The 23,393-nt window shown below is 44.2% G+C and overlaps 1 protein-coding gene across 1 annotated transcript in view; it reads right to left on the bottom strand.

Annotated features, from left to right (window-relative positions):
• Positions 1 to 6,305: 6,305 nt before the first annotated feature.
• LOC140399734 (uncharacterized) overlaps positions 6,306 to 23,393 on the bottom strand; it is a 30,323-nt gene continuing 13,235 nt past the window's right edge. The window contains exons 4-9 of the mRNA XM_072489246.1: positions 19,477 to 19,767; positions 15,942 to 16,043; positions 14,411 to 14,438; positions 14,178 to 14,230; positions 9,575 to 9,612; positions 6,306 to 6,336 (exon numbers count right to left, since the gene is read on the bottom strand). Of these exons, the coding sequence (XP_072345347.1) occupies positions 6,313 to 6,336; positions 9,575 to 9,612; positions 14,178 to 14,230; positions 14,411 to 14,438; positions 15,942 to 16,043; positions 19,477 to 19,767 (536 nt within the window). The 3' untranslated portion in view covers positions 6,306 to 6,312. The remainder of the gene's footprint in view (positions 6,337 to 9,574; positions 9,613 to 14,177; positions 14,231 to 14,410; positions 14,439 to 15,941; positions 16,044 to 19,476; positions 19,768 to 23,393) is intronic.

The raw sequence follows: 23,393 nt of genomic DNA, 5'->3' as shown, positions 1-23,393 counted from the left end.
CCTGTTACATCATATTGAACACAATGATTTACAGGTTTCCAATATTTACCTGTTTCACAAAGAAAGAATGGGGCAAGATGGCAGATTACAGGAGGTGTATGGGTCATTTAAAATTTGGGCTGGCTTATGCAGGTGGCAGCATTGGGAGTTTCTAAAAATCATTGTATTCAAGGGAGGAGAGCGCCCATATTTATCAGACAGAGTTATGGCCAACTTGTCCAGAAATCTGATTTGCTTATGTTGACAATTATCTGCACATCAATGGAATCGTGTGCCCCTGCAGGACACACATCAATAGGACGAGTTGCCTTCAAAAATGTGCATTTCTCCAGTGTCTCAGTCAGCCTAAAGACAGCACTCAGTCGTAACAGATCAATCCATCAACAAGTTAAATATGGAGGCAGAAGTAAGGGTGCGCTCCATGAGATCAGTGAAAAACAAACAATACTGGTTGGTTGGATAAAGTCGTCTGCTACGCCTAGATGTGAAAATGTTCAGAATGACAGCAATGTGCTGGATTTATGACTTAACCTGTATAAATATAGTCAGACATTGAAATTTGCAGAGTGCCATATCGGATCCTTCTCTGGAATTGAACTCTCCCTACTGGCTGGAAGAATTCTGCAATCTAAACCGGTACCCACGTCTTCAATGATTAATTTGTGCAATTCGTCCACAACTATTTAATGTAGTCGGAAGGATACTCTTATTGAACCGTCGGACTGACTCGGCACAAAGGGAGCGCCTAATTCATTTACCAAATATTCTTAGTGCTGCAAGCTTGCCTGAGGCCGGTCTGGTCAAGTATCATAAAAGTCTGTAGAGTAGAACTCACAACAGGAGGCAAATTGATAGATTGCAGAGCCATTTATATGGGCTAGACTGGCTGGAAATTGCGCAGGCGGCCGAGGCTCGGAGACAGATAGGAGTTGAAGTCGTGTTGACAATGTAAGGACTAGTTCTGAACAGGTCGGAGGCCAGATCTCAATTGGATAACCAAATGGGGCAGAATGGTGCTGTCGCGATGTAACATTGAAGCATAGCTGGTATTTAGGAATGGAAAGTGAGGTTATATGAACAAAGTTGAATTTAAAAATATTCATTTTTTTAAAAAGTCACCAGGACTGCAGAAAAGAGCAGAGAAGATACCTTCAGCAGGGAAGAAAGAAAGTACCAAAGAGCTTCAGGGTTTGACCCCGAGCTCTATAACAGAACAAGAGACTGAGATTATAGTTAAACGTATTAACTGAAGTCAGGAGACAAAATTGCATTCACTGGGAAAGGCCTCATCAACGAGTTTGATTCAAGAATAAGCCAACCTTGAGCGAGAGGTTACAGGTGTATTCTGATAACATCCCGAAAGATGTTCAGAAAGGAAATATTGAGTTTTATAAGCTTCTAAATACATTCGGCTACAGGGATAGTGTGTTCGTGGCACAGTGCAATAAAAAGGATGAGGCGTTAATGGAACCGGTCAGTAATTTGAAAGAGAGACTGCCCCATCGTTCAGCTCGATGGACAGGAAATACAAACCAGAATATGTTACACAAGGTGCGCAATTAGACCAAAAATGGAACCCATGAGAGCTATCGTGGCTCTGTAGAACCCATGTTACTCTTTTAAACTGTGCACAGCTATTGGAGAGGTCCCGAAACAGATTTAGTAAGGAGCGGTGTAAAACAGATCCCTTTATATGTTAGATCACGAGGGTCAAAGCAAGAGACGTGTACCCACAATGCCCAAGTTGATATCAAACATTATGTTGTGAAGGGGGGTGGTGATGTAAGAAATTAGAATGGGACAAAGAGTTAAAACGTTGAGAAAGTTGTGTTCTGGTACATTGTTTGAACAAAGGTAGTGTAGGATTGTGTAACTGCAGGTCTGGGCTGCGCCCGTCCAGGTTCTGCAGAACAATTAACCCTTTCAGGAGACGTGTTATTTTTTAAAAAAAATAACACCTCCACACAGCTTTTGCGTTTTCAATGCAGATTCTTAAAACATAAGATCGCAGGAAGGGTTTGAAAGATTAACGAACCAACGGCAACCTCAACCATAGCTGGATGGCACCTCATCAAATTGTTGAGAAGCAGAAATGAAGCATTTTACCACAAGAATAATGTGGACAAGCCGTCTGCTGTTTTTCTTACTGGCTTACAGCGTAGAGGTTACAGGAACATCGACTGGACTGGATTTCAGAACAAAGACTTTGCCCAAATATTCTCTTAACAGGTGCTAGCCGGTGAGAATATGTTACAATTTAAGCACTGCAAGCTTATTATAATTTCCGCCGAGATCATTTCATAGTGCAGTACACACATATTGTACGCACATCCCAGACTTGGAGACATGTATACATTTTCCTGGATCGGAGGCCAGGGACACTGTGGCGAGTGACTCACATCCTAATTCACCACAGATGTCCATGGTGTGATAGAATTCTCTCCACTTGCCTGTATTAGTGCTGCTCCACAAACAATCAAGAGGCTCGACTTCACGGATCACAATGTCATCCGTTTGATCGATAACCAATCGTCAAATGTCACTCTCTCCACCATCGCAGGGCAGTATCCTTTATCATCTGAATATTCATTTCAGGAGCTCTTGGAAGCTCATAGGAGAAAACCTCCCAAGATCTCTAACGCTCCCAATCCAGAACAGCAGGAGCAACGTACACATTAGATCAGACCACCTGAAAGTTCCCTGACAAGCCGCTCACCATCTTAACTTATAAATGTAATACCGTCCCTTTATTGTCTCTCGGTCACATTTCTGGGACTTCCTGACTGGGAGGGGATGGGCCTCATGCTTCACCTCTTCAGATTCCGTGCAATCTCATGTTAGAAATGGCGCATGCTCCATGAAGCAGTCTTGAAGATTTTCAGTCGAATGATAGCAGTGTTTCAGTGGTGAGATCACCAGGAGTGCTGGTGCACCGACACCATATGGACACAGTTCAGCACCATTTTATCAAGGGAAAGAAGGGACTGCCATGAATGAAAAAGTACAAACATAAAAACTGTACCTCGCCTTGTCAAGATATAAGGAACCTCTTTTAAATCCATATCTGAACATTGCGTCCCTTTAATTCCTGTCTAGCTGGCTGGTCCAGCATTGCAAAATTAGGGTTTAAACGGCTGGCTTTCGGTTTTGACACCCCCCCCGCCCCCTCCCCCCCCCCCCCTCCAGCCCCCGTGCTTTCTGTTCGTTGAACTGGCCCATAGTAATTCCCCTCCATGTTGTGTTCTGTGTGACAGGGTCACGTGAAATACCTTTGATGGACTTGGCCGGGAGCCCCTTGGCGCTTTTGGAATTGCTGGTCTTGTTCGATTCTCGATTGATATTGCTGCAGTCCCTCAGAACCTCTGGAAAAAAGGCAGGATCCATTTTGGTTTTCATTCTCTGACAGTAAGCCTCGATTTTCGCTATCACCTCACTGCCTGTCAAGTTTTAATGCTTCCAGCCAGCCTGTGGAAGTGCCAGTGGAGGCTAAAGATCTCTTTCAGTTAAGGACTTGCGCCTGAACACCTTCTTCCTGCACAACGTGGGAGCTGTTAGCAAGTAATCCAATTGATTATGATTAGGCAACTATGAGACCAGAGATCTGAATTCACTCTCACCTGTTGAATTCTTCCTGAGGTTACAGAACAGAGAGAGGGGCTGTTTTACAACCCATTCAAGACGTTCCTCTTCAGAACTTCAGTGTCACTCGGTGAGGGCTGGTTTTCCATCTGGTGGCCCTGACATAGAATTGCACAGACTTGAGGGGAATCTTCTCTGTCAAGCTCAAGTCACTGAAAGTCAAGGCAACGTCCCAGGCGAAGCATTGTCACCTGGGCGTTCAAAGTGAAGCCAAATACTAGAACATGCAAACCAATCGATGGTACACAACACCTCGCATTCTGAGGTCACCAACTGCAAAAGCCGCTATGTCAGCAGCCAAGATTATCATATCTCGTCCTGTTTAATTCCCATTATTTACATCCTTCCGCTTCCCCACTGTGTGACTTTCTTGTGGAAGTGGAGGGTGGAAGGGGTGTGATGGGACTAATTGGATCAGCGGACTGTTGCTCGATTATTACCAGGATATATTTATCTCTGCTAATGTTATGAATAAACTGTTTCTTTATGTTTTTTCTGAGAAATCTGGTGCCTGGAAGTCATTGTTGCATTCTTGAATCAAATAACTCAGGAAAACATCCAGATTACTGGTGAATTCACGTACTTTGGGGCTCTGGAGCCTGTGGGGTTGTAAACTACCGCGCACTAGCCGACGGTGTCACATCGAAGGACCTTAGATCGTCCTTAGCACGTTGAAAACAATGCCTTGTCTTTCTGACACATGGTCACTTTTACGTGGGGACTCAGTCTGTCAATTTTCAAAGTGCAATTTCCGACATATTGTACAGTGATAATTTGCATTTCATCAATTTAACTGGTGAATAATTTTGGCTCGGATTCACTGTATTGTTCCCCTGACCTTCGTCCAAATAATGTTCTCTTCTGCCTTCACATGGGAGTGCAGAAAAGTTTCAATGGAGGAAGGGTGACACATTGAAGCGTGTAATGTTCCTCAACATTCCCTATCATTCCTGAGTAGGATCCAGAATATGAGTGCTGTCTATTCAGTACCACTTATATACAAGTATGGAATAAACCCAGACGTGAGCCAACTAAATGTACTTATTGAGTACAAATCATTGAATGGAAGAAACGGTGCCCTCATGTATATGATTTCCACCATGGGCAGAGTGCAATTTGAATGAAAACCAACATTGTTTGAACCATGAACTGCTCACTATTTGAGCAGTTATTTAATTCTTCATTTGAATTGTAGAAGTGTGCATCAATACTGTATGAAATTTCCCAAAGATTCGCTGAACTCTATATCAATGGACAGTTCTATGAAGTGGACAATTTAGGATGTGCAGGTGACGTAGATTGGCCATGATATATTGCCCCACATCGTCCAAAGAAATGCAGATTAGGTGGACTGACTACGCCAGATTGACCCTAAGTGTCCAAAAGTGTTCAGGTTAGGTGGACTGACCCCGCTAAAGTGCCCCTTAGTGTCCAAAGATGTGCTGGTTAGGTGGAGTGGTCATCAGAAATTGTCACTTAGCATCCAAAGATGTGCAGGTTAGCTGGAGTTACCAGCCTAAATTGACCCTTTGTGTCCAAAGGTGTGCAGGTTAGGACGATTGGCCATGCTAAATGTTCTCTTCGTGTTCAAAGATCCTCTGATTAAACTGATTGGCCGCGCCGAATTAACCCTTAGCGTGCAACGGTGTGCGGTTTACGTGGGGTTACGTGGATAGCTTGGTGGAATGGGCCTAGGTGTGGTGTTATTTTAGCTTGTCGGTGCAGTTTCGATAGGCCGGATTTCCCCCTTCCCATCTGCAACTTAGTGGTTCTATGCTTTATGTTTAAAGAACACAGGTTTCCAGCAAACCAAAACTCAGTGCGGCAAATGGGCCATGGAACTCCATAATTAGTTTATACAGTGAGCATGACGAACGGTTTTCCTTTGTAGAAGGAATCCTAAGTAGGAAAAAAAAAAACATTTCACATTTAGTCAAACCATTTATCAGAGAACACGGGATACACATGCTCGCACAGGGAACAGGAGTAATCTTGAACGTTCTTTGGAAAGGTCCTTTGGAAAAGTCTAGAATGGCTCACTGGAAGTTGCAATGCTGCTGCCGGTAAAGTTTATTTAGCTTTGGGCACCTCTACTCAGATTCTGCTCATTTTTATCAATTACATTCCACGGATCTAAGGCATTCCATACAAGAACCTACGTATACGATGTGTCAGGTTTTGGACACATCAGTATGAATTCTGTCGCTACACGCATATGCTCCCATATGCAAAGCATGCGTTGTAAGCAATAAGGGATATCAACAAAAACTACAATATAGGTGAACAATAGGCGTTCATCTTTAAAATTCTTAATCTTTACCAGCGAGCTTTTAAGCATAATTAGATATTGGACAGAAACGAAAATCTGATCATTGGAGTTGCACACCTGTGCTAAAACCATGCTTCATTCGGTGCTCAAATTGGGAAATCAGCTTTTGGAAAATGTGTAAGGGTAATCTAAACACTTCCGTCAGCTTCACAATTCTGCAATAAGGGAGTTCATTCTACCTGACACCATTTCGGTTACAGATTTCGAAGTTGCATATGTCAAGCAGACGGTAATCAGAACGTTCTTTTCCTCCATTTGCAGATCAGAATGAAAGCCAGTCTCCACTAATGCGGATTCAGCACGTCCACCAACAAATTTGCACACCTGAACTCCGACTGGTCGTTCTACACGATTTCAGAATATATAGTCTACAATGAGTAACATGGAAAAAGGAAAAGATTAGTGTATGAACGTATCCATCCATCCATCGATCTACCTAACTATCTATCTATATATCTATTTTTAAAAATTTAATTACAGCGCAGTACAGGCCCTTCGGCCCTCGATGTTGCGCCGACCTGTGAAACCACTCTAATGCCCATCTACACTATTCCTTTTTCGTCCATATGTCTATCGAATGACCATTTCAATGCCCTTAGTGTTGGCGAGTCCACTACTGTTGCAGGCAGGGCATTCCACGCCCTTACTATTCTCTGAGTAAAGAACCTACCTCTGACATCTGTCACATATCTATCTCCCCTCAATTTAAAGCTATGGCCCTCGTGCAAGACATCACCATCCGAGGGAAACGGCTCTCACTGTCCACCCTATCCAATCCTCTGATCATCTTGTATGCCTCAATTAAGTCACCTCTTAACCTTCTTCTCTCTAACGAAAGCAGCCTGAAGTCCCTCAGAATTTCCTCGTAAGATCTTCCCTCCATACTAGGCGACATTCTGGTAAATCACCTCTGTACCCTTTCAAATGCTGCCACATCTTTCCTATAATGCGTCGACCAGAATTGCACGCAATACTCCAAATGCGGCCGCACCAGATTTTTGTACAGCTGCAACATGCCATCATGGCTCCGAAATTCAATCCCTCTACCAATAAAAGCTAACACACCGTACGCCTTCTTAACAACCCTCTCAACCTGGGTTTCAACTTTCAGGGATCTATGTACATGGACACCGAGATCTCTCTACTCATCCACACTGCCAAGAATGTTACCATTATCCCAGTACTCTGTCTTCCTGTTATTCCTTCCAAACGCATTAACTCACACTTTTCCGCATTAAACTCCATTTGACACCTCTCAGCCCAGCGCTGCAACTTCTCTCTGTCCCTCTGTAACTTGTAACATCCTTCCGCACTGTCCATAACTCCACGACTTTAGTGTCATCTGCAGCTTTACTCACCCATCCTTCTACGCCCTCCTCCAGGTCATTTATAAAAACGACAAACAGCAGTGGCCCCAAAACAGATCCTTGTAGTACATCACTAGTAACTAGACTCCAGTCTGAACATTTCCCATCAACCACCAGCCACTGTCTTCTTCCAGCTAGCCAATTTCTGATCCAAACTGCTAAATCACACTAAATCCCATGCCTCCGTGTTTTCTGCAGTAGCCCACAATGGGGAACCTTTTCAAAAGCTTTACTGAAATCCACATACACCACATCAACTTCTTTACCCTCATCCACCTGTTTGATCACCTTCTCAAAGAACTCAATAAGGTTTGTGAGGCACGACCTACCCTTCACAAAACTATCTCTAATCAAATTATTCCTTTACAGATGGTTTGGCATCCTATCTCTTATAAACCTTTCCAAGACTTTGCCCACAACAGAAGTACGGCTAACTGGTCTAGTGTTACCGGGGTTGTCTCAACTCCCCTTCTTGAACAAGGGGACAACATTTGCTGTCCTCCAGTCTTCTGGCACTATTCCTTTGGACAAATATGTCTTAAAGATCAAAGCCAAAGGCTCAGCAATCTCCTCCCTAGCTTCCCAGAGAATCCTAGGGTAAATCCGATCCGGCCCAGGGGACTTATCTATTTTCACACTTTCCAGAATTGCTAACACCTACTCCTTATGAACCTCAAGCCCTTCTAATCTAGTAGCCTGAATCTCAGTATTCCCCTCGGCAACATTGTCTTTTTCCTGTGTGAATACTGACGAAAAATATTCATTTAGCACGTCTCCTATCTCCTCGGACTCCGCATACAACTTCCCACGACGGTCCTTGACTGGCCCTACTCTTACTCTACTCATTCTTTTATTCCTGACAAATCTATAGAAAGCTTTAGGGTTATCCTTGATCCTACCTGCCAAAGACTTCTCATGTCCCCTCCTGGCTCTTCTCAGCTCTCTCTTTAAGTCCTTCCTATCTAACTTGTAACTCTCGAGCGCCCTAACTGAACCTTCATGTCTCATCTTTACATAAGCCTCCTTCTTCCTCTTGACAAGTGTTTCGACCTCTTTAGTAAACCACGGTTCCCTCGCTCGACCACTTCGTTCCTGCAGATACATACTTATCAAGGGCACGCAGTAGCTGTTCCTTGAACAAGCTCCACATTTCCATTGTGTCCATCCCCTGCAGTTTTCCTCTCCATCCGATGCATCCTAAGTCTTGCCTCATCGCATCATAATTGCCTTACCCCAAATATAACTCTTGCCCTACGGTATATACCTAACCCTTTCCATCACTAAAGTAAACGTAATCGAATTCAATGGCAGCCATTAGCTGCTGTGCCCTCTGAAGGTAGCCAAATGTATTTCCAATAAAAACCTTCCCAGATCTAAAAATATCACCACTCACCATTCCCTGGCAATTACATAAAATCGAATTGTGGTCACTATCACCAAAGTGCTCACCGACCTCCAAATCTAACACCTGTCCTGGTTCATTACCCAGTACCAAATCCAATCTGGCCTCGCCTCTCGTTGGTCTATCTACATACTGTTTCAGGAAACCCTCCTGCACACATTGGACAAAAACGGACCCATCTAAAGTACTCGAACTATAGCGCTTCCAGTCAATATTTTGAAAGTTAAAGTCCCCCATAACAACTACTCTGTTGCTTTCGCTTATCCGGAATCATCATTGCAATCCTTTCCTCTACATCTCTGGAACTTTTCGGAGGCCTATAGAAAACCCCTAACAGGGTGACCTCTCCTTTCCTGTTTCTAACCTCAGCCCATACTACCTCAGTGGACGAGTCTTTATCAACCGTCCTTTCTGCCACCGTAATACTGTCCTTGACATACAATGCCACCTCTCCCCCTCTTTTACCACCTTCCCTGAGCTTACTGAAATATCTAAACCCCGGCACCTGCAACAACCATTCCTGTCCCTGCTCTATCCATGTCTCCGAAATGGCGACAACATCGAAGTCCCAGGTACCAACCAATGCCGCAAGCTCTATCTATCTATCTATCTATCTATCTATCTATCTATCTATCTATCTATCTATCTATCTATCTATCTATCTATCTATCTATCTATCTATCTATCTATCTACCTATCTATGTATTTACCTATCTATTAATCTATCAATACATCTATTCATCTCCCTCTCTCTCTCTCTCTATCTATCAACCTGTCTATCTAACTTTTTATCTATCTATCTATCTATCTATATCTCTCTTGGAAAATTATACGTACCATTACATTTATTTGCGGAGGCTCATTTACATCTTCATCTGAAATAAAACACATGAATGGCCCATCAATAAATGCCTGTTCCAATATCGATATAGTGGATGGCAATCGAGACGAGGTAGGGACGCAGTGGTATTGTCACGGAAGTGGCAAGTTGGCAAAGCTCGGTGAGTGACCTGGGGACCCAGGTTTGACCCCCCCCCTCCCAAAAGTAGATGGTGACATTTGAATTCAATAAAAAAAAGTCATGCCCACAATGTGGTGGATTCGTAAAGGACCTCTGAAACGCCATTCAATTCAAGGGCAATTAGAGAATGGGCAATAACTACTGGCACAGCCAGCTACACACACATCCTGTGACCAGAAAGTCAATGTACATTGCAGCTATCGTCCAGAAGGGGAAAAAAACATTTCGGGAAGCAATTTGCCAAATTTTAAAATCACGTTGTAAAAATGCAAATATGTTTGAGTCATTTTGCCGGATTCTGAGAAATAAACTGTTTCGGGTTCTTTCATTTGCAACACCGTTCCACGTTTTCAGGTGCAACAGAGGCATAGAATACAAAGATGCCTATCCAATGTGCGTTTGACCGGCATCTATTGAATCCATAGAGAGACCACCCCGCCCCACCCAGCCCCTCCATGGTTATTCAGGCTAAAACAATGGCATATTTGTGCCTTTAACATTCAGACCTGTTTTTGATATTCGGGGACTAGAACGATACATGAGTGAAAAAACAGTAACATACTTACCAAACATAAGCAGGAGGAGACCATTTGGCCCTTCGAGCCTGCCCTGCCATTCATTACGGTCTTGGTGGACCATCAGGCTCAGTATCCTGATCCCACCTTCTCGGCATATCTCTTGAGCCCTTCAGCCCCAAGATCTATATCTTACTCATTTTTGAATGTACACGACGTTTTGGCCACAACTAATTTCGGCGGTAGTGCATTCCACAGGTTCACCACTCTCCTCACCTCAGTCCTCAACGGTTTACTCCTTATCCAGAATCTATGAGCTCCTAGTTCTGGACTCCCCCACCACCAGGGACATGTTTTCGGAATCTGCCCTGTCTCATCCTGTTAGAATTTTATCAGTGTGCTGCAGATCACCGCTCACTCTTCCAAACTCCAATAAATGTAATGGTAACTAACTTAGTTTCACCTCATATGTCCCAGTATCGCAGGAATCCGCCTGGTAAACCGACGCTGCACTCCCTCCATAGTAAGAACATCCTGCCTCAGAAAACGAAACATATACTGCACACAATACTACAGATGTGGCCTCACCACATGCCATGCATAAGTGTCGTAAAACATCCCTAGCCTATACTGAAGTCTTCTAGCTATGACGGCCAAAATATCATTGGTCTTCTCTCCTGCCTGCTGCACCTGCGTGCTCACCTTTAGCGACTGATGCACTGGCACATCAGGTCTCGCTGAGTTCCCACCTCTCCCAACTTGAATCCTTTCAGATTACAGACTGCTTTACTATTTTTTGCTAACGAAGCGGATAATCTCACATTCTGACTGGAAGCACAAATTATCAAATCTGCCTCCTGTGATATGGCAAACCCTGCTTCTATCCCATGGTGTGTTCAAAGGAACCGATTATCCCATCGGGTTTGTGGTTGGAAATCAAATCAAAGTCCAGCCATTTAGCATTCCAGTTCCTGAAAATTTCTCCTTGGTGATGGGGAAGATACTGAGAGACAGGCTACATGAACATTTGGAAGAAAATTGACGGGTTGTGACAGACAACATGGTTTTCTACGAGGAAGGTCATGCCTCACCAAGTTGATTGAGTTTTTTGAAGAGAGAACAAAGAAGATAGATGAAGAAGTGCTGTGGATGTTGCTTATAAGGACTTCTGTCGGGCGTTTATCAAGGTACCACATGGCAGACGGGGATTAAAACTAATATCACATGCGATTCCGGGTGGACTGGCTCACTGAATACAGAAATGACTTGGTTATTGAAGACATGATGTGGAGATGCCGGCGTTGGACTGGGATGAGCACAGTAAGAAGTCTTACAACACCAGGTTAAAGTCCAACAGGTTTGTTTCGATGTCAAGATCTTTCGGAGCGCTGCTCCTTCCTCAGGTGAAGGGGCAGCGCTCCGAAAGCTAGTGACATCGAAACAAACCTGTTGGACTTTAACCTGGTGTGTTGTAAGACTTCTTACTTGGTTATTGAAGACAGAGAGTAGCAGCGGAAGGGTGTTTTGTTTTGAAAATGGAGATCTAGCTACTGGTTTTCCATAGGGATCAGTGCGGGAGCTCTGTTGTTTGTATACCATATAAATTCTGGAGGAAAATATGGGTGGTCTGATCAGTAAGTTTGTGGATGACATGATGATTGGCGGAGTTGTTGATCGTACTGAGGAGTGTCAGTGGATACAACAGGATATAGATAGATTGGAGACTTGGACACAGAAATGGCAGATGAAGTGTAATCTGGACAAATGCGAGGTGATGCAGTTTGGAGTATCAAATCTAGGTGTGCATTATACTGTAAATGGTAGAACCCTTAGGAACATTAACATCCAGAGGGATCTGGGCGTGCAGGTCCACAGTTCCCTAAATGTTGTAACACAGGTGCCCAATGTGATTAAGAGTAGATATGACATGCTTTACTTCATCAGCTAGCGCATTGAGTACAGGAGTTGAGAAATCATGTTGCAGCTATATAAAACCTTGGTTAGGCCGCATTTTGAGTGGAGTGTGCAATTCTGATCGCCACACTACCAGAAGGACGTGGAGGCTTTAGAGAGGGGGAAGAAGATATTTACGAGGATGTTGCCAGATATGGAGGACATTAGCTATGAGGAGAGGTTAAATAAACTCGTTTTATTCTCACTAGGACGACGGAGGTTGAGCGGCGACCTGATAGAGGTCTACGCAATTATGAGGGGCATCTACAGAGTGGATAGTCAGAGGTTTTTTCCTTGGGTAGAGGGGACAATTACTGGGGGAGCATAGGTTTAAGGTTCGAGGGGCAACGTTTAGAGGAGATGTACGAGGCAAGTGTTTTACACAGAGGGTAATCGGTGCCTGGAACTCGCTGCCAGAGGAGGTGGAGGAAGCAGGGACGATAGTGACGTTTAAGGGACATTTTGACAAACACGTGAATACGACGTGAATAGAGGGAGACGGACCCCGAAAATGCAGAAGGTTTTAGTTTAGCGGGGCACCATGGTCGGCACAGACTTGGAGTGCTGAAGAGCCTGTTCCTGTGCTGTAAATTTCTTTCTTCTTTGTTCTAAATCCTATGATGACCGAACGCTATTAATGTTAGAACCTGTATAGAACCTTAGTTAGGCCACACTTGGAGTATAGTGTTCAATTCTGGTCGCCACACTACCAGAAGGATGTGGAGGCTTTAGAGAGGGTGCAGAAGAGATTTACCAGAATGTTGCCTGGTATGGAGGGCATTAGCTATGAGGAGCGGTTGAATAAACTCGGCTTATTCTCACTGGAACGAAGGAGGTTGAGGGGGACCTGATAGAGGTATACAAAATTATGAGGGGCATCGACAGAGTGGATAGTCAGAGGCTTTTCCCCAGGGTAGAGGGGTCAATAACTAGGGGGCATAGGTTTAAGGTGAGAGGGGCAAGGTTTAGAGTAGATGTACGAGGCAAGTTTTTGACGAAGAGGGTAGTGGGTGCCTGGAACTCACTACCGGAGGAGGTGGTGGAATCAGGGACGATAGTGACATTTAAGGGGCATCTTCACAAATACATGAATAGGATGGGAATAGAGGGATACGGACCCAGGAAGTGTAGAAGATTGTAGTTTAGTCGGGCAGCATGATCGGCACGGGCTTGGAGGGCCGAAGGGCCTGTTCCTGTGCTGTACATTTCTTTGTTCTTTGTTCTTTGTTAGCTCAACTCACGTCCTGCTCTCACATCCACATGTCCGTGATGGGCCTGCCGCAATGTTCCAGTGAACCCCAGCGCAACTGGAGGAACAGCACCTCACCTTCCGATAAGGTCATTTACAGCCTTCCGGAATTAATAATCAATTCAAGAACATTAGACTGTGAACTCTCTCCTCCACAGTCACCCATTTTTATTTCAACCAATTTATTTTCATTTGTTCCATTGATCTGTTCCCCATCCCGCGACCCCACTTGAGCGATTTGTTCCTCGTTGCCCTCAACACAGTGCTGACCTTTGTTCCTCCATTCACACATTCTAATCTCTTTTTGTTCCACTATCAGCATCCTTGATTGCCATAATCACCACATTAATATTCATTTCGTCTTTCTGTGCAAGACATCTTAGACAATCTCACCCTACTCCTGGCCCTCCCTCCAGCTCCACCGCTTCACGCCCCCCCCCCCCCCCCCCACACACACACACACACGCAGAACAGTATAAATCTGACCTATTTCCATTTCCCTCCAGCTTTGTAAAGGCGTCATGCAGACGGGAACATTTAACTTCCTTCGCTCTCCACAGATGCAATCAGAGATTCTGAGTTTGCCCAGTATTTTATGTCTTTGTGCCTTTAAAACATTTTTCGTCACAGGAATTCCCCAAAAACGTCTAAAATAAATTCTTGATCATGAAAACTAGCGACTAGCATCGATTCTGCACTCACACGTGCCATCATCTTCTTGATACCTTCGAGTTCCATCTCCTTTGGCTGGAGCACTATAAAATATGGAAAACGGCAATATGTTATTTTGAATGAAGGCCAAATTAAATTTACTTTTTAAAATTCATCAAGTTTCGGAACGATTCATCTGGATAACGCAGGTAATTATTGTGCAACTCGATACATTGAATAAATGTGCCATTATCAACATTCAATGCAGCAGATTATAGTCTCACCTCTCATTGAGTTGACTTTCTGTTCGCCCTGTTGTGAAAACAGATGGTGAAACATGTCAAAAAGGTCGTCGGTTTTCCTCGAAATTGTCCTCCCCATGCCTGAAGACGCAAGCTTCATACTGGACATATGTTGTGTGTGAAACTCAGCCTAGCAAGCTAAGTAACAGTGAAACTGCGCATGTTTAAGTGAAGGAAGGACCTGCCGAGTCTAGTTGGGATTCAATTTGGCCCAATATCATGTGGCGGCCTCCTTTGAATTTTGGGCAGCCATTTGACAGCTCGCAGAGCTTTGTTTTCCTATGTTTGAAACGGAAAAGAACTTGGCCTGTTTAATAAAAGGTGGCAAATTCGACAATACAAACTTAGAAAAAATAAAATACCTCTCGATCGTTTCAATTTGTATGTATAAACCAATGGACCCGGTTGGATTCTGACCTTGGGTTCCTGTCTTTCTGGAGTTTGCACTTTTTCTCTGCTCCGCCGCGAGCTCCGAATACCACACACAGTCTCGGTGTATTGGCATTGCTGAATACAGTTAGTGTCAAAACATGTGGAAAGGTCCTGACAATATTGACCATTAACATCCTAAGAAGTACCGATGAGGTTGATTGACCATGTTAACTTGTCCCTTAGTGCCCGAGCATGTGCAGGTGCGGTGTATTGGTCATGATAAATTCTCCTTAGTGTCCAAATGTGTGCAGGTTAGGTGCATTGGCCATGCACATCTACCGCATAGTGTTCAAATGTTAGATTGGTCTACGAGGATGGGGAGGGTAGTGGGATTGGGCGGCATGCTAATTTCGATGGGACGAAAGGCCTCCTTCAACAATGTATGCACTATAAGGATCTCAGGAATTCTCCCATTTTATAAATACGTTTATCTCAAGGCTGATGGACATATCTATATTGTTTGCTTAGCTCGTATTTTGACTTTCCTTCAGAACGAACAGTTACTTTTGCGTGCCTCCTCACATATTGAACTATTTTGTCAATCGAAATTAACCTTCGGAAATTTTGCCACTGGGAAATACAACACTGAATTTCTGCGAAGGATGACCACAGGCACATGGAACAGGGATGCACGTGCAGAACATTTAAGGAATCCGCCTCCATTGGCATCTATCAGGTTAGATGATGTGACCATGCAAAAATTGCCCCCTGGTGTCCAGTGATATGGTTAGATGGATTTGCAAAGCTATATTGTCCCTTTGTATCCAAAGCTATGCAGGTTAGGTGGATTCTCCATAATAAAAAAAAATGTCCTTTAGTGTCGAAAGATGTGCCGGTTAGGTGGGTTATATTTTTTTAAATGTTGCTCATTGTCCAAAGATGTGCTGATTAGGTGGATTGATCATGCTAGTTTGCCTCTTGCTGTTCAACGATGTGCAGGTTAAATGTGTCCCCTTAGTTTCCAAAGGTCTGTTGGTGAGGTTGCTTGACCATGCTAAATTCGCGCCTTAGTGACCAGAGCTATCCTGACTCTTGCGATTCTATGGTTCAATATATAGAACTGTTTTGCAAATGTACTCACGACGCTTGATGATGACGCCAGCAATGAGCGCCGCAATCAGCAAAACGATGATGAAGGCAGCACACACTGGGCCAATGGCCAACGACATGTTCTTCTGTTCAACTAATAAGTGATAAAATGGGAAATCAGTGTAAGAATTTTTCGGGGGCAGGGGGAGGGAATGTCAACACTTCTGGCAGAGACCATTATGATAATGCATGCATCTTTCGATACCTCCGCCACGATAGAGTTTTTCGGTTCATGTATCATTATGTAAAAAGCGATTGCAAGATGTCACCCTTGATAGGCAATTTGTTCTCCTGATTTCAATGGCAGCCGTTAACTGCTGTGCCCTCTGAAGGTGGCCAAATGTATTTCCAATAAAAGCCTTCCCAGAGCTACAAGTATCACTACTCACCATTCCCTGCCAATTACATAAACTCGTTTCTCAGTCAATTTTTGCAGTGTTATTAGCAAATGTTTATCCTTCGCCATCAACTGATGAATTTTATTTCTAATTCAGTTCAATCAAATAATGGCAGGTTAATACAGATGCCTGAGGCATCTTCCCACCAAACATACCTTCGCATGGTTTGGCTGCCTAACCTTAAATCCAATGGCTTGTGATAAACAAACATACACCACAGACTGATGTTCGATACAACTGTTTACAGCACATTTGTTGAAAAACCAGACGAACTATTGGTACATCCTGCAAAATATCAACCAGAAACTCATTACCTACTTAGTAACGTAGAAATGGTATGCGGCCATATATATATTGTCTCAATTGAACGGATTCGGAACACTGTGTGTGAAGGACGATCACTGTAAGCACGTCCTAGCTCAGTTCTGTTGTGGTCAGCGATAAAAAAAAACAAGGGGCCAATCTAATACCAACTCAAGCCGCCCCCCCCCCACCCCCACATACACACAAACATTTCTGCCAACTACATAGCCGCATTTCTAATCCATCATACTTGATATCCTTTGCAACGGGCTTGTTCATTTTGCAAACAGGGCTTTGCATTGGCCGCATATGGAGTCCCAGTTCAGGATTCTCTTAAATTTAACAAAGAACAAGAATAAAGAACAAGGAAAATAACAGCACACGAACAGGCCCTTTGGCCCTTCGACCATGCTGCCCGTCTGAACTAAATGTCCCTCCCGTTCCGGGGACTATATCCCTCTATTCCCATCCTATACATGTATTTGTCGAGATGGCCTTTACTGTCACTATCGTTCCTGCTTCGACTACGTCCTCGGGCAGCGGGTTCCTGGCTTCCACCACTCTCAATGTAAAAAGTTTCCCTCGCACATCTCCTTAAACGTTGCCCCTCACACCTAATCCTATGCACCCTAGTAATTGACTCTTCCACCCTGGGAAGAAAATCTTCCGACTAATCACTCTGCCCATGCCCCTCAAAGTCTTGTCGACTTCTATCAGATCGCCCCTCAACCTCCGTCATTCCAGTGAGAACGAAACAGAAGTTTCCAACCTCTCCTCATACCTAATGCACGACATAACATGGATTTATATCGCAGTTAGGATGGCAAATATAATGCCAACATTCATGTAGAGAGGGCTGGAATACAACAGCAGAAATGTACGGCTGAAGCTCTGTCCGGGTGTGCCCATACCCTATTTAGAATATTATGAGCAGTTATGGGCTCGGAACCTGAAGAAGGATGTGTTGTCCTTGGTGAAGGTACAGAGGAGCTTCACAAGAAGGCGGAATGAAGGTTTTGTCATACGAAGAACGGCTGAGGATTTTGAGGCTTTACTCCACTGAATTTGGAAGGTTGTGGGGGTATCTCATTGAGACTTACAGCTTACTGAGAGGCCTGGATAGAGTGGACGTGTAGAGGATGTTTCCACTATTCAGAGCGACTAGAACCCGAGGGCAAGCATCAGAATGAAGGAACTATCCGTTAAACCATAAATGTGGAGGATCTACCAGTTTAATTTGGATAAATGTGAAGTTATTCACTTTGGTCGGAAAACAAAAAGGCAGATTACGACCTGAACGGTTGTTAGATTGGTCTACGGGGATGGGGGAGGGGAGTATGCTGCGGGAATTGGGTGTCCTTGTGCAGCAGTCGCTGAAAAGCATGCTGGTGCAGCAGACGTCAAATAATCCAAATTGCATGTTGGCTTGAAATGACAGGTTTCGAGCACGGGAACAGGGATGTGTTGCTGCAACTATACAGGGCCTTGGTGACGTCACAACTAGAATATTTTGTGCATTTTTGTTCCCCTGCTCTGCAGAAGGATGTTCTTGCTCTCGAGGGAGTGCAGCGAAGCTTTGCCAGACTGATTCCTAGGTTGGCGGGACTAATGTTTGAGGAGAGAATGACCAGGTTGGAATTGTTCTCGCTGGAGTTCAGAAGAATGAGGGGTGATCTTACAGAGACTTATAAAATTCAAACAGGACTAGATAGGGTAGATGCTGATGGAAGTTGCCCATGTTGGGTGTTTCCAGAACCAGGGTCACAGTCTTAGGATTGAGAGAAGATCATTTAGGACAGAATTGAGGAGACATTGCTAAACACAAACAGCAGTGAGCCTGTGGAATTCATTACCACAGGGAGTAGTTGAGGATAATACATTTAAAATATTCCATACGCGGCTAGATATGGCACTTGAGGCGAATGGCATCAAAGGCTCTGGGGAGAAAGCAGGATCAGACTATTGAGTTTGATGATCAGCATGATCGTGACGAATGGCGGAGCAGGCTCGAACGCCGAATGGCTTCCTCCTGCTCATATCGTTCATGTCTCTGTGAATTTATTCATCTAGCGCGTGGTAAAACTTTACAACTCATTGTCACAGAACGCTGTGGAGGTCAACTCACCGAGTGGCTTTGAGACAGCGATAGCTAGGTTACTTGATTATTAAGATGTGGAGATGCCGGCGTTGGACTGGGGTGAGCACAGTACGAAGTCTTACAACACCAGGTTAAAGTCCAACAGGTTTGTTTCAAACACTGGCTTTCAGAGCGCAGCTTCTTCACCAGGTGAATGAAGTGGTGACTTCCACGGACTCATATATAGACAAAGTCAATGGTGCAAGATGCTATATTGAATGCGCGTTTTGGCAGGTAATTATGTCTTTACAGGTTCAGACGTTGCGAGAGGGATAATCACAGCTTAAAGAGTTGTGAATTGTCTCAAGCCAGGACTTTTGGTAGGATTTCGCAAGCCCAGCCCAGATGGTGGGGTGTGAATGTAATGCGACATGAATCCAAGGTCCCGGTTGAGGCCGCACTCATGTGTGCGGAACTTGGCTATAAGTTTCTGCTCGGCGATTCTGCATTGTCGCGCGTCCTGAAGAACGCTTTCCCGAAGATCAGTGGCTTTCAAAGTATCGTCTTGCATCTTTGACTTTGTCTATATATATGTTTCTACAATCAGCCTCTTCATACAATAAGTATCTCATATATGTCCAAATTAATGGGAACATTCTGTTAACTTCTATTATCTTCTGTTAACAGGATGCCGACAACGAATAAAATATTGAGATACAAAAAGATACCGCTTGGTTGTTGATCCTTACCTTTCTCGGTAACCTCCACAGATTTGCTGAACGGGGACAGCTTCCAATGTCCCAAAACAAATGTTTGGTAACGGCAACTATAATTTCCTAAAGAATCCAGATCCGTGACATTTATAGCAAATGTCAGCTTTTTCTGACCATCGCTCACTTCGAGAGTTTGTACATGATGTTCGCTGGGAATTCTGTGCAAGTAAAATATTCCGCCGGCAAACCGAATGTCACCTTCGCAGGAAATAAGGACAGTATCACTGTTTGATCGGCGTTTGCTGATGGTTGGCGGCGAAACTTTGTCTGTAACAAAGCAGAGACAAGATGTTGAGATGCACAACAAATAGCGTTTGATTTTAGTCAAAACGATGATGCGCTGAATTTCGGAACATCAAATCAAAATGTGATTAAGAGGGTCTATAAAGCAATCCAGGCTATGCAGCTCCCACCGGATCCGGTATGTTTACAGTGTTTGTTCCCAAGAATCACACGTCAATGCAATGCGAGGGTTAAGAACGGGCATATCACGTATGAACAGAGAGCGTATTTACATTTCACACCCAGAAATCCCAAGTTAATTAAGTTGTTTTACGGGGCAATTAGCGACACTGCTTAAGACTGATGAAAGCGTTACTATCTCCCATACGGCAATAAGGTCACTAAGACCCGAAAGAAGCGAGAAACACATTTTAGAGTTAAATAGAAGTTACACTTAAATAAAAGAACGGATTCTCTTCACAAGGAGCAGCAGGAAGAAACACCAGCCCTGCAGTGACACTCCCTAAAACCGTTCCTGGACAATGTTTGAGGCTTGTTGAACTCACTCCCGCCTACCAGACACACACTGTAGTCCCATTCTTAATGCCCCGGATGTTATCTCATTCTTTGTTCGTGCCGACCGCGCACGCGAAAATTTGGCAGACACCCCAAGATTAGTGTTTTCACTGAAAGAATCGAATGGAGAGATGAATCAAACAAAATAATTTCATGCCCAACCTTCCCCTTTGGTGGAAAACTGGCCGAAGAGTCCATTAATATCTCATGATAGACGAGAACCCAGGCTGGAGAAGATTTCCAACTCAACATTAGAACATAGAACATATAACATAGAGCACACAGTGCAGAAGGAGGCCATTCGGCGCATCGAGTCTGCACCGACCCATTTAAGCCCTCTTCCGCCCTATCCCTGTAACCCAATAACCCCTCCTAACCTTTATGATCATTAAGGGCAATCTATCATTGCCAATCCACTTAACCTGCACATCTTTGGACGGTGGTAGGAAACCAGAGCACCCGGAGGAAACCCACGCAGACATGGGAAGAACGTGCAGACTCAGCGCAGACAGTGAGCCAGAGGGGAATCGAACCTGGGGCCCTGGCGCTGTGAAGCCACAGTGCTATCCACTTGTGCTACCGTGCATCCATTTGTAAGTTTTATGGACAGTTGATGAGATTCGTATCCTCCTGCATCAAATCTTCGCCGCGGACCTGACAATAAACTAGACTGCCATGAACCACTTTTTTACTTTTCCTTATGTCAATCCTTAAATACATTTTTCCGATTCATTTTTATATCGTAGTCTTGTTGTCTATAGATCGCCGTTTTCGCCCCTGTATCTGATCGGTCCAGTAAATATTTGCTGTTCCCCAAATTGGTCCCAGGTTCTAACGTGCCCCAAATGGGCAGGCACCTGGTAGATGAAACTCAATGCAGTGAAATGTGAGGTCATGCATTTTGATAGAAGAAACTTGGGGAGGCAATCTCGGTTCAATGGCTGAGCATTGAGGAGACTCCAGGAGCACGTGGACCATGGAGGTCACGTGCATAATTCTCTGAAGGTGGCCAGGCAAGTTGAAACAGTTGTTAAGAAGAGGATCCCTAGTATACAAAGCGAGTCATTGAGATACACGCCAGGAGGTGCGACACCCCTACAAATCTTTGGTCAGACCACATTTGGGACTCTGTTTAGGGCACCTTATTTCAGGAAGGATGTTAAAGCCCTGGAGAGAGTTCAGATGAGGGTTCCTAGAATGATAGCAGGAATGAGGAATTTTAGATACAAGGAAAGAGTAGAGAAATCGGAATTGTTCTCCTTGGATCCGAGTTGATTAAGAGGTGACCTAACTGATGTGTTCAATATTCTGAACATTTTGTCAGAGTGAAGAGGGATATTTTGTTTCCAGTAGATGGTATGTCAGCGACGAGGGGATCACAATTTCAAGATGGTCATCAAGAGGGCTCGGAGTGAAATGAGCAGAAATGTTTTTACTCAGGGAATTGTTGGGTTTGGAATGCGCTGCCTGGAAGAGTGGTGGATGTGGATTCCATCGGAGGTATCAAAAGAGAGCTGGATACATATTGAAAAGGATTAATTCAGAGTGCCGCAGAAATAGGGATGGAGAATGGGACAAGTTGGGTAGTTCCATCGGGAGCCGGTGCAGACACGATGCGGCCAATGGCCGCCTTCTGTGCAGCAAACAACAAAACACACGAATTGACGATGAATTCTACAGTCTATATTTCATTTTGATGTTCACCTTTGCTTCCTTAGTTAACCACGGAGGATGCACACTTTGCGAATCGTCATTGCTCATTGGGATACATCTTACGGAAAGTTAATAAGTTCCCTGTAAACGTCAGACACAACACCTGTATTCTCCTAACTTTTGTGATCGACATGTTGTCAAATAATAAAAACAATGGAATGGAACGTGCCTGCTGGTAAGCACCCTATTGCGTACCACTGGAGTTCAGAAACAATACGGCAAATAAGGTGGCCACGTCGCCACAGTCCCGATGACCATCGGCTGTTACCTCTTTGAATGGTGGTGATTTCACCTGAGGATGATCACAGCTCAGGCAAGTTTGAGAAGCCAAGGCCTTCATAGATAACCTATTGGAAATATTTTGGAAACCTTTGGACCTTCACAAATAACCGTTTTGAAACCTCTTGGAAAGAATATGGTCGATGAAAAAATGTGTGTACTGGTGGAGGTAGTTGGAACACGATTTTGCCATTGTGACAAATCCATGTGCCCAATATAATATTTGTCGTCGAATCAATGAAGGTATTTATTGAAGGAATCCCTTCAACATCCCACTCTACTTCATGCAAATATACTGAGGCAGAATTAGCGGCAGCGATGGTAACAAGTAAATCAATCATAATGATATTGATAACTGTACATTTTAGAATTTACGAAAGTAGCATTTGGGTTTGCTGGAATCATGGACCCCAAGTTGTGCCATGTCTTTGATAAGGTGTGGCCGAGACAAATATATTTGGGTTGACGTTGTAATCTGTTGTGCTGCAACAGTTGCATTATTTTGGATCACCGACCCCTGAACTATCCTATTCCCTCATCATGTTCGCCTTTGAACTGACTCAGAACGGTAAAACAGGACAAGGCTTTCGGAAGAGGTATGACATGATATAATGATAAAGAACTGTTAGACAATTGGGGTCGCCATGGCGGCACACTAGTTGGCACAGTGGGTCAGCGCTGCCTCTTAGCTCATGGGATCCGTGTTCAATTACAGACTTTGGGTCACTGACTGTGTGGTGTTTGCACTTTCTCCCGTGTCTGCGTAGGTTTCATTCGGATGCTCCGAACTCCTCCCCTCAACTACCCGAACAGTCAACTAGAAAACCAGATAGGAACCGGAGAACATTGGGCTGTATTCCCCACCGGCAAGATGCTTCGTTTTGCCTGCAGCACCGGGGTTTCCCCGACGGCGTGGGTTTGCCCTTCAATGGGAAACCCTATTGACCAACCAGCGTAACGGATTACCCGACGCAGAGTGACCTCTCCCATCCGCTGCCAATCGCTTGTCAGTCGATTTTGAGATCACCCTTTTTGTATCCACTCCAGCAATTTTAAAGTTCGTTTTGTTTTCAACCGTGCCTCTAATTCACCACAACATAGTT

Source organism: Scyliorhinus torazame, chromosome 23, assembly GCF_047496885.1.
Source record: "Scyliorhinus torazame isolate Kashiwa2021f chromosome 23, sScyTor2.1, whole genome shotgun sequence".
Classification (NCBI taxonomy): Eukaryota; Metazoa; Chordata; class Chondrichthyes; order Carcharhiniformes; family Scyliorhinidae; genus Scyliorhinus; species Scyliorhinus torazame.
This window is presented reverse-complemented; position numbering and strand designations above follow the sequence as displayed.